The sequence below is a fragment of the Heptranchias perlo genome, chromosome 8 (genome assembly GCF_035084215.1).
Source record: "Heptranchias perlo isolate sHepPer1 chromosome 8, sHepPer1.hap1, whole genome shotgun sequence".
Classification (NCBI taxonomy): Eukaryota; Metazoa; Chordata; class Chondrichthyes; order Hexanchiformes; family Hexanchidae; genus Heptranchias; species Heptranchias perlo.
Window position 1 is genome coordinate 46,209,097 of NC_090332.1, and position 14,857 is coordinate 46,223,953.

General features: G+C 40.0%; 1 protein-coding gene across 4 annotated transcripts in view; it reads right to left on the reverse strand.

Annotated features, from left to right (window-relative positions):
* usp34 (ubiquitin specific peptidase 34) overlaps nt 1-14,857 on the reverse strand; it is a 247,547-nt gene that overhangs the window by 50,123 nt on the left and 182,567 nt on the right. For all 4 annotated transcript variants that reach the window (XM_067989067.1, XM_067989065.1, XM_067989066.1 and 1 more), the window contains exons 52-58: nt 11,862-11,957; nt 10,049-10,113; nt 9,858-9,933; nt 9,681-9,728; nt 7,414-7,479; nt 3,966-4,046; nt 3,650-3,735 (exon numbers count right to left, since the gene is read on the reverse strand). In XM_067989067.1, the coding sequence (XP_067845168.1) occupies nt 3,650-3,735; nt 3,966-4,046; nt 7,414-7,479; nt 9,681-9,728; nt 9,858-9,933; nt 10,049-10,113; nt 11,862-11,957 (518 nt within the window). The remainder of the gene's footprint in view (nt 1-3,649; nt 3,736-3,965; nt 4,047-7,413; nt 7,480-9,680; nt 9,729-9,857; nt 9,934-10,048; nt 10,114-11,861; nt 11,958-14,857) is intronic.

Here is a 14,857-nt window from a genome sequence, read left to right on the forward strand (position 1 = left end):
CCTTCTGTGTTTTTGCACCAGAAAGGAATGTATAACTGTTCCAATTCCTGCATTTGTTCCTTAAATGTTAGCCATTGTCTATCCATCATCGTGCCTTTTAATGAAGCTCCCCAATCTATCATAGCCAACTCACTCCTCATACCTTCGTAGTTTCCTTTGTTTAGATATAGGACCCTAGTTTCGGATTAGACTACTTCATTTTCCATCGTAATGAAGAACTCTATCACGTTATGGTCACTCTTCCCTAAAGGACCCCACACAACAAGATTACCTATTAACCCCTTCTCATTGCACAATACCCAATCTAGGATAGCCTGTTCCCTAGTTGGCTCCTCAAAATACTGGTCTAAAAAAAACATCTTGTACACACTCTGAGAATTCATCCTCCACAGTATTATTGCTAATTTGGTTTGGCCAGTCTACATGTAGATTAATGTCACCCATGATTTCTATAGTACCCTTGTTACATTCATCTCTGATTTCCTGTTTGATGCCGTCCCCTACATTACCACTACTGTTTGGAGGCCTACAGACAACTCCCACCAATGTTTTCTGCCCCTTGGTGCTTCTTAACTCCACCCAGACTGATTCTACATCTTGATTTTCTGAGCCAATATCCTTTCTCACTATTGCTCTGATTTCATCCTTTACTAACAACGCCACCCCATCTCCTTTTCCTTTTTGCCTGTCCTTCCTAAATATCGAATATCCTTGGATATTCAACTCCCAGCCTTGGTCACCCTGCAGCCATGTCTCCGTAATCGCTATTATATCGTATCCGTTTACATCTATTTGCGCTGTTAATCAGTCTACCTTATTGTGAGTGCTTCGTGCATCCAGAATCGGTGCCTTTAGATTTGTCTTAACATTTTTAGACATCATAAAATTTTTTTGTACTATGGGTCTTTGACTTATTACCATTTTTTCTTACCCGGACCCTATTTGTTAGTGCACTCTTGTTTGTACGCTCTGTCCCTTCCTGACACAATCTGATTATCCTTACCCCAATCACTTTCCTGCACTGCTTCCTCGTCATTTCTCTTGATCATTCTAGATTTCTCTCCACCAGGACACCCCCCACCCCCCTTATTTAGTTTAAAGCCCTATCAACCTCCCTAGTTATTCGATTCACTAGAACTCTGGTCCCAGTATGGTTCAGGTGCAGTCTGTCCTCACGGAACAGCTCTCTCTTTCTCCAGTACCCCACGAATCAAAACCCACTTCTCCCACACCAATCTTTGAGCCATGCATTCATCTCCCTGATCCTATTGACCCTATGCCAATTTGTTTGTGACTCAGGTAATATTCCAGAAATTATTACCTTTGTGATTGTGCTTTTTAATTTAGTCCCTAGCTGCTCAAACTCTCTCAGCAGAACCTTTTTCTTGGTCCTATCTATGTCGTTGGTATCTACGTGGACCACGACAACTGGATCCTCCCCTTCCAACTTCAAGTTCTTCTCCAGCCCGGAGATGTCCTTAACCCTGGCACTGGGTAGGCAACATAGCCGTCGGGTCTCACACTCCTGGCTGCAGTGACCAATTGGATAAGGGGAATACAGTAGATATACTGTATATGAATTTTCAGGTGTTTAAACAGGTATCACACAAGAGGATTGTTAGAAAAATTCAAGCAGAGCTATAAAAGGAAATGTAGCAGCATGGATAGAAAGTTGGTTGAGCGTTGTTACTTGGACTGGAGAAGGGTTGGAAGTGATGTACCCCAGAGGTCAGTGTGTCTACTTTTGTTCTTGGTATTACAAAAATGATTTGGACTTAGGTATAGGGAATACAATCTCAAAATTTGCTGATGACACAAAAGTGGAGGTTTAGCAAGCAGTGAGGTGGATTGTAAAAGACTTCAAGATAGACAAAGAGATTAGCGGAATGGACAGACAGGTGGCAGATGGAATTTAATATGGATAAGTCTGAGGTAATATATATTAGGAGGAACAAATAAAGGAGTATATACTAAATGGAATTATGCTTAAAAGCGTAGATAAACAAAGAGACCTAGCGGTTCAAATACATCATTCCCCGAAAGTGCGAGTGTAGGTAAACATAGCCATTAAAAAAAGTAAACAAAATTTTGGATATTATAAATGAGAGAGTACAAGTGTAAAGTAGTAATGATAATTTTCTACTAAACATTGGTTAGGTCACGGTTACATCACTGTATGAAGCTTTGGGTGCCCCATTATAGAAAGAATATTAAGATTGAAGAAAACATACAGCAAAGATTCACCAGGATGATGCCAAGGATGGCAAACTATACTTATGAGAAGAGACTCGAGATACTAGGACTATTTCCTCAGGAGCAGAAAAAGTTAAAAGGAGATTTTCAATAGAGTGAATAAGAGGAGACTATTTCCTGAGGTTGGGAAGTCAATGACAATGACAATTTTAAATTGACAACTCATCAAGAGTGAGGAGAATTAGGTGAAATTTCTTTAGAGGGTGGCGAGTAATGCTTTGCCACAGCAAGTGGTTGAAGCAGATCACATCCCATCTTTTAAGCGGAAACGGAATAAATATCTGAAGCAGAAGAAGATACAGGGCTATGGGGAGAAAGCGGCGCAGTGGGATTAGTTTTGTATTGCTCTACCAAAGAACCGTACAGACACAATAGGCCAAATGGCCTTCTTCTATCCTGTAAACTTCTAATAGTCTTTTGTGTGGAACTTTGTAAAAAGCCTTTTGGAAGTTAAGGTACACCATGTCCTAGAGCTTTCTACAGTCCACTTGGGTTGTCAATTCATCAAGGAGGTTGGTAAGGCAACATCTTCCCCTTCTGAATCCACGTTGACTCTATATACCAGATTATTGTAAGATAATTGATTATCAAGAGTAAACCTGATTAAGAACATTACTGAAAATTATACAAGTATAATATGTATAATCAAATTCTCCATGGAACACTATGGCCTCTAGTTCTGCTGGGCCAATGAAAATATTATGAGTGTATTATAACTGGACAGGATCGAACAACAGAACGTCATTAAATTCATATCTTGTGTACACGTTTGTACACGGTCAAGTTAAATTTCAATAAACAGCTGGGTAGGGAGTTGGAATCAGAGGCGAGAGCATGTACTTTCTGGCAGGAACCAAACATGGTGGCTTTAGTCTGATCAATTTGTTAAGCTCGAGAAAATTCTGACTATCTACAAATTGATGTCCACAAGCAGTCAGACAGCATAGTGGAGACCTAGAATTGGCCATCATTAGTGTATATTTGCAAGAGGGAGCAGGAGATAGGTCTGAGGGGGCAGTACGTGGACTGGAGGGGAATGACGGAGAAGCTAGAGTTATGCGAGGTTGGAGAGACACAAGAGAAGGATGGGGGGGGGGGGGGAAAGACGTAGAGGCTGAAGCAGTTGGGCAGATGGTTTTGGATCTTCTGAGAGGAAGAAATCCACGAGTTTCTCATACTTGGCATTGGAGGTGAGGATGATGGGGTAGAGGGAGGGAGGGGGTCAGAGGCGGCAGTCAGTCATTAAAGGAGTTCGAAATTGTGCTTATCCTCCAGAGTCCTGGAGCAACAGAAGGATTTGGCCGTGGAGAGAGAGAGAGTCAGTATTGCTTAAGATGGATATTAAAACCTATATTTTACCAAATATATTCAAAGATATAGAAGTGATTGTCATTACCCATCTTCCATTCCTGGCTGTAGGTAGAGATGTGCGTGCACTGGTCGGAGTCTCTGAATCACATGAATGCATAAACGCTGGAACATCTGCAGAGCCCAAAGTAAGGTGCAAAAGGAGAGGGTTTTATAATCACATTTTAAATTTTATCGAAACAACTTCATTGCTGAAGGTATTAACCACAAACTTGCTACAAACACAGTAATTCACAAATCAGTATAAGGCCATGGAAAAATATAGTGTCTGTAAAATATGCTTTAATGATCAAAAATACTGTAATTAGTTACAATTACTACAACTGTACTAAAGCACTTCATACCTGTCTTACAATCTGATTTGGACACTTAATGAGGATTTGCATTGGCCACCAATCATCATCTGCCATTCGGTCCAAAAACCACTGCACAAGACAGAAGATTAAGTTATCACTTTGAAATTACACACAAAAAAATGATCCATAACTTTTAAACAAAAGTTCCATGTTACAATTCTCACTATTTGATACTGTGAAATGAATATATCCATGCGACGATATAATCAGATTAATAAGATTCCACTGTCCTAATACTGTCGGGTATATAGTATTGTTGGTTAGTTAACTCAAATATCCATACACAAACCAAATAATTATTTGTACTCTGGATTTGTGACAGGAAAAAGAAGTGTAGTTGTTTAAGATTAGATTTTTTTTGTCACCACCAGCAACTTGCATTTCAGTAGATTTTAGAGGCCATGCTAATATAACAGCAACAAATTAGATCGCAATTTTGTCAAAGTGGGACCCAAACATGGGGTTTTCAGTTCCACAATAAAACCAAGACGTGGAAACGGGCATTGCATTATAAATCCAACAAAAAAAAACAGAAAAGGGAATTCCTTTGCCATGGTGACAGAGGTGCCAAGGAGGGTCATGACTAATATGGTTATGGAATATTATGCTTTGTCTCAGGATAGCAGTACTTCCACACCAGTCCTCTGCCTACTATCCACGACTGTCCAAGAGCAAGAAGGCAGGCTGAGCCTGATAGTCCCCAAACCTGTGGAGAGTTCAGTCTAAAGCAGGACTAACTGGGATCTGTGGTTGAGAAGATTGAGGGCCACCTCATTTCCATCACCATGTTCTAGAAACACAGTTTAGCCCCTCTACCAGACTCCTGTCAGTGGAAGTTCACTTAGAAGGAGCACTGGATGAGCAGCCATGGAAAAAGTGGGTAAGAGGGTAACACGATGGTGATAAGTCACTGTTGGAACTCACTGTTGCATTGGTGCCTTTTCGTTGTAGATGAAATGAAAAACAACTGTGGGTGTGTGCACTAAAGATTTGGATAGGAGGAAAGAGCAGATTTGACTGCAAGGATTCTCTTTTTATTGATTGTAGGATGGAGCAATTGTATGGAAAGATTGAAGGAGGATTCCTGCCCTTTATTAGTGAAGCAGTTGACGTTGGCTCTGGAGAGGGCCAGATAAATATGGTCAGCAACTGTTAAGGGGACTTATGGCCGTTGTTCTTCTGCCTCCAAAAAAGCCATCTTGCAAGAAGGAACCACAGTATCAAATATGATGTAATTCTCTTTCGCTCAACTGATTGACAACAGTCACAGAATCATGGAATGGTTACAGCACAGGAGACGGCCATTTGGCCCGTTGAACCTATGCTGGCTCTCTGCAAGAACAATCCAGCTATCCCACTCCCCCACCATTTCCCCATAACCCTGCAAATTTTTTTGCTTCAAGTATTTATCCAATTCCCTTTTGAAAGCCACGACTGAGTCCGCCTCCACCACCCTTTCAAACAGTGCATTCCAGATCATAACCACTCGCTGCGTAAAAAAGTTTTTCCTCATGTCGCCTTTGGTTCTTTTGTCAATTACCTTAAATCTGTGTCCTCTGGTTCTCAACCCTTCTGCCAATGGGAACAGTTTCTCTCTATCTACTCTGTCTAGACCTCTCATGATTTTGAATACCTCTATCAAATCTCCTCTCAACCTTCTCTGCTCTAAGGAGAATAAGTCTGCAACAATGAGGCTGAAAATCTTTTCTTATTCAAAAGGCCAAAAATAAAAGACCTTTCTCGAAAAGTGTAGCTTGTCCCTTTAAGACAGATAGCACCTAAATAGTAGCTCACAAAGATATAGAACCAGTTTTTTTTGGGAAGGGGGCGGGGGTGGGGAAGCAGCTTGCCCCTGAACTGCACCTGCCACTAGAGCAGGAAATCTGACTGCACAGGTTTCTGACACTCATTTGTATGCAATTTACATCGATGCATCCTTTTCGGGCACAGTCAGGTGCAACAACCTGAAAAGCCAAAGAAATTCAGATCAGTTCTATTCACTCGTAAAATGGGAGAACGGATTAGCATCAGTTTTTCTTGTACTGAGTGGTCATTTTTCAGGCGGTATCCCCCTATATTCCGCAGCTCTACTTGATTTGTCATTGGGAACCAGAACTATTTATGCAGACCAAGGAGATTAAATAGAATCCTTGATAAGGTGCATGTTCTGTGAAAGAGACGGGCTTGGTTGGTGGAATGGCCCTCTCTCATTCAATGCTTTATTTTCTTCTGATCTAAAACAGTGACATCGGAGAAGAACGGGTAGGGTATGAGAATTATTAAACAGGAAATGTTATTTCATAGCTTAAACTGCATAAAATACTTAATTTTTAAACATTTTTTGGCTCGCTCGTGCACACTCACATACGCAGAGACAGACTCAATTTGTAAGCAGGAGCTTTAACTCTGCAACTAGTTGTAAAGATGAGGGGCAGGGCAGAACTCAATGTGTGTGGGGTGGGGGGGGGGGGGGGGGTGGGGGAGAGAAAGAGAATTTCTTGGATGCATTTCAAATATACAATGGCCGATTTTATGGGCAAGTTTAGTTTTCTTTCTGCTAACTTATGTAATTTTCATTTCATTTATGCTATATAAACGTTACCCATATGTGAGAGTAAACAACATGCCCACGAATACCTGTAGAAAATTGTTTGAGCAATTTGTTAGTTTTGTAGTACTTGTTGGTCAATCAAAGGTAGCTTTGAAAAAAAAAATGAACTATTCGGTTAATTGCATTCCATATGTGAATGAAACTGCTTTGATTAGCTCAAATGGATCAATGAGTATGGTTAACTTAAGAGACGGTGGTTACTTGAACAAATCACATTTTTTTGCCACACAAATGCACACCACTTTTAAGATGCATCGCCTTTGGGAGATATGAAACTACAGACGCAAGAAATTAAATGATTTAGTACTGCTTGGGACATGTGCTATGACAACAGTTTGCTGCTGTGGTGATGTGACGAAGAGCATATAAATGAGACTCAGTTTTCTGCTGGAGTCAATTAGATGTTTTTTGAAGACAAATGCTGGAGATATCTTCCTACAACATAAAAAGAAAAGTACTACTAAATGGTTTAAACCTACTAAATGGTCTGAATTGATCTACAAGGAACTCGATATTTAGGAACAGTCCTAAAGTGAGCAACTGAAACGTGGAGTTATGTTCCACAAGGGTGAACTTGACACGCATCAATGTTTTAAAAGGGACAGAATCCCTGCAATTGCTCCACCCCCACCTCCTTTTGTGGCTTAGGGGTTATTCTGAGGTTTCTGGAATATAACAAATGAAGAATAGACAATGAAGCTCCAGCAACATCACATCGGTCAGTTTAATTATCGAGTCAGGAAGCCTATTCCCTTCAAAACTTTAAAGCAAACATATTGAACAAAGCTGAAGAAAGTTGCTAAGAGGGTCTGATAGGTTCCTCACCTCACAGGCTGCCTGGCTGTTGTTAAACTGTTTTGTCAAAAGCTCGATCCATTGCAACATGGTGGGCTATGAAAAAAAAAACAGAATTGTAAAACTAGGTTACGGCATGTCATCCATAATCTAAAATCTATAAGCTTGATGCTCTATGAGGGAAGTAAAAAGAAAATCTATCAAAATGTTAATCAGTTGATCTATGCATACAAATTTTCTAGACCAATAGGCCTATTAGTTTAACGTCAGTTGTGGGGAAGTTACAAGAATCTGTTATTAGGGACAGAGTGACTGAGCATTTGCACAAATGTGAGCAGATCAGAGAGCACCAGCATGGATTTGTAATGGCTAATGAACCTAATTGAATTTTTTGAGGAGGTTAACTAACGTGGCAGATAAGGGAGTGTCTACGGATGTTATTTATATGGACGTCTAGAAGGCATTTGACAAGGTTCCACATAAGATACTGTTAATAAAAATGAGAGTGTATGGAATTGGTGGCAACCTATTGGCTTGGATAGGGAATTGGTTAAGAAGTAGGAGACAGAGTAGGGATAATGGGTATGTACACAAATTGGCAGAATGTGACCAGTGTTGTTCCCCAGTGATCTGTACTGGGGCCGCAGCTTTTCACAATATTTATAAATGACACGGATGAAGAGAGAGCCGTATATCTAAGTTTGCTGACAAGTTAGGTGGCACAGTAAATAGTGTAGATGGGAGCAGAAAGTAGCAAAGGGACATTAATAAGATTAAGTGAGTGGACAAAACTGTGGCAGATGGAGTTCAATGTAAGAAAGTGTGGGGTCATCCACTTTGGCCCTAAGATAGATAGGTCAGGATATTTTCTAAATGGCAGGAAGCTAGGAACTGTGGATAAGCAGAGAGAATTAGGGGTCTAAGTACAGAAATCACTAAAAGCTAGTGGACAGGTACAAAAAAAAATAAAAAGTCTAATGGAATATCGGTCTTTATCTCAAGAGGGCTGGAATACAAAAGGGGTGGAAGTTATGTTACAGCTGTAGAGTTCTGGTTAGACCCTATCTGGAGTACTGCATTCAGTTCTGGGCACCAGACCTCAATGGATATATTGACCTTGGAGGGGGTGCAGCACAGATTCACTAGAATACCACCGGGGCTAAAAGGGGTTAAATTGTGAGGACAGGTTGCATAGACTAGGCTTGTATTCCATTGAATATGTACGATTAAGGAATGATCTAATTGAGGTGTTTAAGATGATTAAAGGGTTTGATAGGTTAGATAGAGAGAAACTATTTCCTTTGGTGGGAGTGTCCAGAATAAGGGGGCATAACCTTAAAATTAGAGCTAGGCCATTCAAGGGTAATGTCAGAAACCACTTCTTCACACAAAAGGTAGTGGAAATGTGGAACTATCTTCCCCCAAAAAGCTGTTGAGGCTAGGTCAAGTGAAAATTTCAAAACGGAGATTGATAGATTTTTGTTAGGCAAGGGTATTAAGGGTTATGGAACCAAGGCGGGTAATTGGAGTTAAGATACAGATCAGCTATGATCAAATTGAATGGCGGAACAGACTCAAGGGGTTGAATGGCCTACTCCTATGTTCCCCACCCCCTCAAAAAAAGATTTTGTCAGTAGATGGCTGAATGGACATTTCAAGGGTCATGATCATGACAGAAACAAAACATAAAAATGTATTTTCCTCCTCTGCCGGTACATCCAAGTGTAATGAGTACTTCTGTAGGTGACACTTACCCACCCTTCTAGATTAGCTTCACGCCCAACATTCCTCCTCTGCTGATGGGAGCAACTCACAATGAGATGTGGTTCCGTGGGCAGAGGCAGCCGTCTTCCAAATATGAATCTGAACTGAGAGTTTTGGCAGCCAAGCCCAATCACATCTTTATCTAACATCCAGACTCATGCACATTCCAAAGAAGTTGCAAAGTAGCAGTTATGAGCAGGAAACATGGCTGCTTTCCCCTCCCTGCAATTGCTCACCCACATTGGTTCCCTAGCTAATGTTGGTTAACTGGGCACGTATCAGAAATTGACCCTGGGCCCTCAGTAACATATCCACTATGCTATCAGAGGGCCATATCTACATTTTTATCAAACTGCAATTTCATTAAGTTTTATAAAGCAATATACTGTTCCACTGAGTTAACAGATTCCTGTATTATAAGTAAAAACAAGTACTCCTTAAAACTTTATTTCATTAAGTACTTACACCTTGTTTATACATTATTTTACTAATGTACATTTAATACAATGATATATTTAGTAACTTGCACTTACCTTTTCTTTGGAATGGATAAAAGTTTCCAGGACAAAAGAGGTGCTTAGCTACAACCAAAGAAACATTTAATGTCAACAATCATATCATGTATGACTTGACAATTTTTAAAAATTATATAAAGAGGCATCTCTCCTGAAGTTTTATCTGCAAAAATCAACCATGGAAAAAGCACTCACCTTAGAAGTCATAAGCGAAATTGCTTTTGGATCTGGTAATATGCTAGGGATGCTACTGCACAACTGCCACATAAATCTGAAAATGCAGAGTTTATTGAAATCAATACTACATTTTTTTTTCAATGTGACTGTACAATGATCTAGACATGATACATTGATGAAGAATCAGGTTTCAATCAATTAGCACTTACCCAAAGTAGGTATGCTCAAAGATGTTCTTGTCCTGCAGAAACTGCATGTTGTCATGCCAGATCCACTACAATAAAAAAAAATCAGAGAGAACAATCTTGGGGGTGTGGCAGCAGTGAAGGCTTTCCCCCCACTAAAATTAAGTAGACAACAGTTGTTCAAAAACAACAATTGTCTACATTTTCCTTAAGTTTTAAGAGGAATATTTATTGTTTTTGTACTTATTCAACACTATTGTATACATTTAACAGTACATTAAAGGCTACCCAATTTTGTCTGCATCATATTCAATCTGATACTGATCGTTATTCAAAATAGACTGCATGCAGTAAGTCATAAATATATAGAGAACAAATCGCACCACGCTGTATGCCTTAGCAGAATGGAAGGTATTTCCATTAATGATCTAGAAGAGAATTTAAAAGGAACCATTAACTTCATGGATAATACAAAAATGTGCATAGAGGTTAGTAATTCAGGACAAATCGATAGGTTGCAGACCGATTTAGATTAAGTTAGGTGAATGTGCCTCATGTGTGATAAATGTGGTTTAATGTAGGGTTGGGAAACACCAGGCATATTTATACCATGCAGAGGCTCAATTAAGCGCAATGAATCAAGAAAGAAACACAAGGGTAGCAGCTGATCACTCTTCAAAAGTGCACCAGCAGTGTGAGTTTGTACAAGGCAAAAAAAAAGTGTTTTAGGTTATTATGCTAGGACATTTGAGTATAAAACGAGTACTATACTTAGGCTTTATAAGGCTCTGGTATGTCCACACTCAGATTAATGTCTGGTTTTGGCTTCTGCACCTGATGAAGAATATAGTGACTCCAGAGAAGGTGCAGAGGAGGGCAATCAGGATAATACCAAATCTTGAGTTCTTAATTGTGAGGATAAGGTTCAAAAGTTGGGGGTTAGAAATTGGACATTGTTGCAGCCGTTTTACTTGCATAAAACTGATGCAGAGGTCCAATTTCGGGGATCAGCGTCCTGAAATCGTGTAATGTCATTTTTCCGGTGTCCCTGGTGACTACCTGAAACAGGCGTCAAGTTCCTTACATGTGTAAGGAACCTAACGACTGTTCTAGGTCCCCTTCAGCAGCTTTTGAGGACTAATCAGAGATCACCAACTAAAGGCAAGTTTCTTTCTTAAATACAAATTATTATAAAAACCTTTCACAGTCATCACCGCGATTCCACCACCCCCCCCCGACAAACCCGGTTGCCTGCTCCAACTCCCCTCCTGCGGCTCACCTTTGGACCACTGCTAACGAGGCAAGCAGCCAGACATTCATCCTCATGAAATGAATGAGCTGCGTAAGGAGGCTTGGTAGGCGGCGATAGCTCACACAAAAAATGTTAATGAGGCTTGAGGTTCAATTTCAGGCTGGCCTCGGGCCTCCTGGTTAGGGCGTTCGCTGCCTACACTGCCGATTCTGGACCTGGAAATGGGCCCAGACGATTTTCTACTCCAGAGTTACTTATTTTGAAGAAATGCAGGCTTTTCGGGGATATGATTGGTTTTTAAAATAAGGGGATTGGATAGGTTACCTTAGGGGGTTGTAGAAGAATTTTTCCTGAATTAGCCATAGGTTTTTTGCTTCGCCCAGGAGATAGCCTTGTTATGGGGTGGGTGAAAGGTATGTGAGATTGCACTGTTAATTGAATGGGGCAGGCCTGATGGCCTTCTCTTGTTCTCGTGTCGTATGTTTGTATAACTACCACAAACATTATTTCCATTCTTTTCCTTCAACATTCTTATATTTTCTCAATAAGCTAGAGTCAACAGGACAGAAAAAAAAATCACAATACCTCCAAAAGTTCTGGTGAAACATCAAAGCTGTACTCCTTCCCATTTTCTTCCTCTGTCTCCACACGCTTGTAAAACAGCATGTATGCGCTGTGTGTCTAAGACCAAAATACTGCATCAGCAGATAAAAACCTCAGACATTTCTTCCCTCGGCAAAGTATATATCAAGTTCAGTATATGGGGCGTGCATATCATCGAAAAGACATAAGTACCTATTCCTCTTGTAGATGGTACTATGATGAATATTTCTAATACTAAAAGTGCCACAGAGTTGCTGCTATTTTATAGTTAGAGTATATCACCCTGTGATTGCACAATCTTGTCACCGGGATCCCACAAAATCACTCAAAATGTTTTCTGAATTTTTTTTGTTCACCATTTTTTTTTCATCAGTAACTGACATTTCTAATGTCTAAAATAAGGGTTTAGCTAAAATAAAATTTCCCTAGGTGCACCAGTACTGTTCAATCAGCTGTACTGATGCAATATTTTTCTTTAGCTTCTAGCACTTTCTGCTCAGTAGCTATTCTTCAAATAAATTTGAAAAACAAAGGGACAAATTTAAAAAACTTTACTGGAGATAAAATTTATATTGTTCTTTTTTATTAAAAAGAATCTGAAGCAAAGCTGGAGAGAAAAAGGATGACAATGTTCTGATGATATACCTGTTGCAGCTTTTGTTTTGTGTTCCTAAAACTTAAAAAAGTATATTAAACTGGGGGGGGGAGGAGGGGAGAGAAAGAGAGAAAGAGAGAAAAAGAGACCAGAGACAGAGAAAACCTTTCTTCATTTAATGTTACTTCAAAAAGACCACTGGTTGAATTTTGATGCCAATTAATTATCCACCTGTGTTTTGTTAACAGAAAAGGTCAATGCTAATGTCAGTGAGACCTTGTGTATAGCAGGTTAAGGGTGAGGTGAATGACAGCAAAGCAAGAGGGAGGGCAGAATACAGGGATTGGGTGGGTAGTTCAAAGCAGAAGAGGTAGGAGTGAAGAGGTAGTTGGAAGGTGATGAGCCTGAGGAACAAAGGGAGGGAGTAAGTAGGGGGAAGCGTGAATGATTGGAGGAGGGGAAGGAAGCTGCTAAAGGCACTTTTCTCCCATAACCCCTACCCCAAATGCAGCCTACAGCCATTGGTAGTTACTTTCTCCATCATACCATACCATCTACCGTATGAAAGGAAGAATGAAAAAAACAGAAAAAAAGAGACAAACAGGAGAGTCGAGAAAGAGAGAAACAGAAGAGAAAGAGAAACAGAAGCATGAAAATATCAAAGGTAAGAGTTACCAAGTTCCCCGCTTTACTGTGTGCCATGCCATGGGAGACCAACTAATAGTTCAATTTACCTGTTGAGCAGGATTACATTTAAGTGGAAACATGCTCCACTCAGCTCTAGGAATAAGCTTAGGTAACCAATAAGTAAAATGACTATTTTCCAAGACAGTTTATTTTCCCCTTAAATAAAATTATTGGCATCAGTAGTAACAATACCTCACCCAAGTAACAATCCTTGACACCAGAGCCTAGACACCATTGGGGGTGGGGCAGGCATGACTTTTTGCGTCGTAGACAACGTAAACTTCATCCAGCACATGACTTCATAATTACAAACCAAAATCTTTCCAGTTCTTGAATAATAGATTGATTCATGATCTGTAATTACTACTCAGAGAAAATGCACTTTGTAAATCAATACTAGTCCATTTAACAGAGACCAGTATATTTAACAACAGACTGAAACAATGGAAATGCTGCCAGTCCAATGAACAGCCACACATACAAATCTGCACATCATGAATTTTCTGTCCCTATAACTAATAGAAATCCTCAACAGAATTAAACAGTTAAATTTACACACCATTCATACTTATTCCCTTTAGTGGTATAGATTTGCCCTGATTACACATTTTATCACAAGCAAACCTTTAATAACATATCCTCTATAATTTACATAATATCCAATATTTCTACAATGTACCAAAATACAGTAGAAGTACTTAACACAGGCAATGCCTGCACTGCCGAGATGTAAATTCACGTCCATGATCTCCACATTCAGAGATCCCAATCTGAGCCACGCAGATGAGCAGTAGCAAGCAGAGACTGCACATCCCTACAGGAAGGGAAGGAAAATCTGAGGTTCGGTCACCTTGGGTGCTCTTGCACATCTCCTTGGTAAGTGGATAAACAGAAAGCTACTGTCATGCATCTACTAATCGCCCTCTGCTGGGTCACTAGAAAATGTGCATGGGGAGCCGGGGCAGCTATCTCTGTCACTGCAGGGAAGCACCAAGTTTCTTATTTTCTGTCAGTTTAAACTTTATTGGTGTCCTTTCTCCCCCAGGAGAGTTATCTGTTGCAGCTTCCTCTATTCACCCATTCAACACAACCCCTGATAGGGTTTTTGCCCTCCTCCCCAAGAGAGCTGGACCCCCTGAGATAATTTCCCAGCCTTTGCTGCACTCCATCCACTCCTTTCCCTCATGGTTCTCCTCCTCTCTATCTTCAATCCCTCATCTTTCTTCTCTCTACATCCTTCTCCCACCTGCTTGAGCTCTATCTTTCTCCCTCACTTTGCTTGATCTTAATACTGCACTTGGTCTTCACTCCCCATGTGCAAAGCCAAAGGAGATTGACAAGTGACAGAATAAAAAAGTCTCATTAGCATAATAAAAATATCTAATTAGCACAATTAAAATCATATCTTTTTCAGAGCCTAGTACTGAACGTAGGTTCCAAGACAGAACTTTAAAAAAAAGTGATTGAACTATTTTCAAACTAAAACAGAATATATGCAAATTAGTTGTATTCATCCCAGTTATGTGAGCAAATATAGCTGCCATTTTTTGTAAAGCGTTTGTCAGTGAAAATATTTATTCTAAAACCTATTCGGGCCTCTCCCCACCACTGCCACGCTTTACCTAGTTACATAAGCAAGTCAAAAATTATTCTCAACACCGAAAAGGATAAGTTTTTTCTTAAAAGGGATATGGGC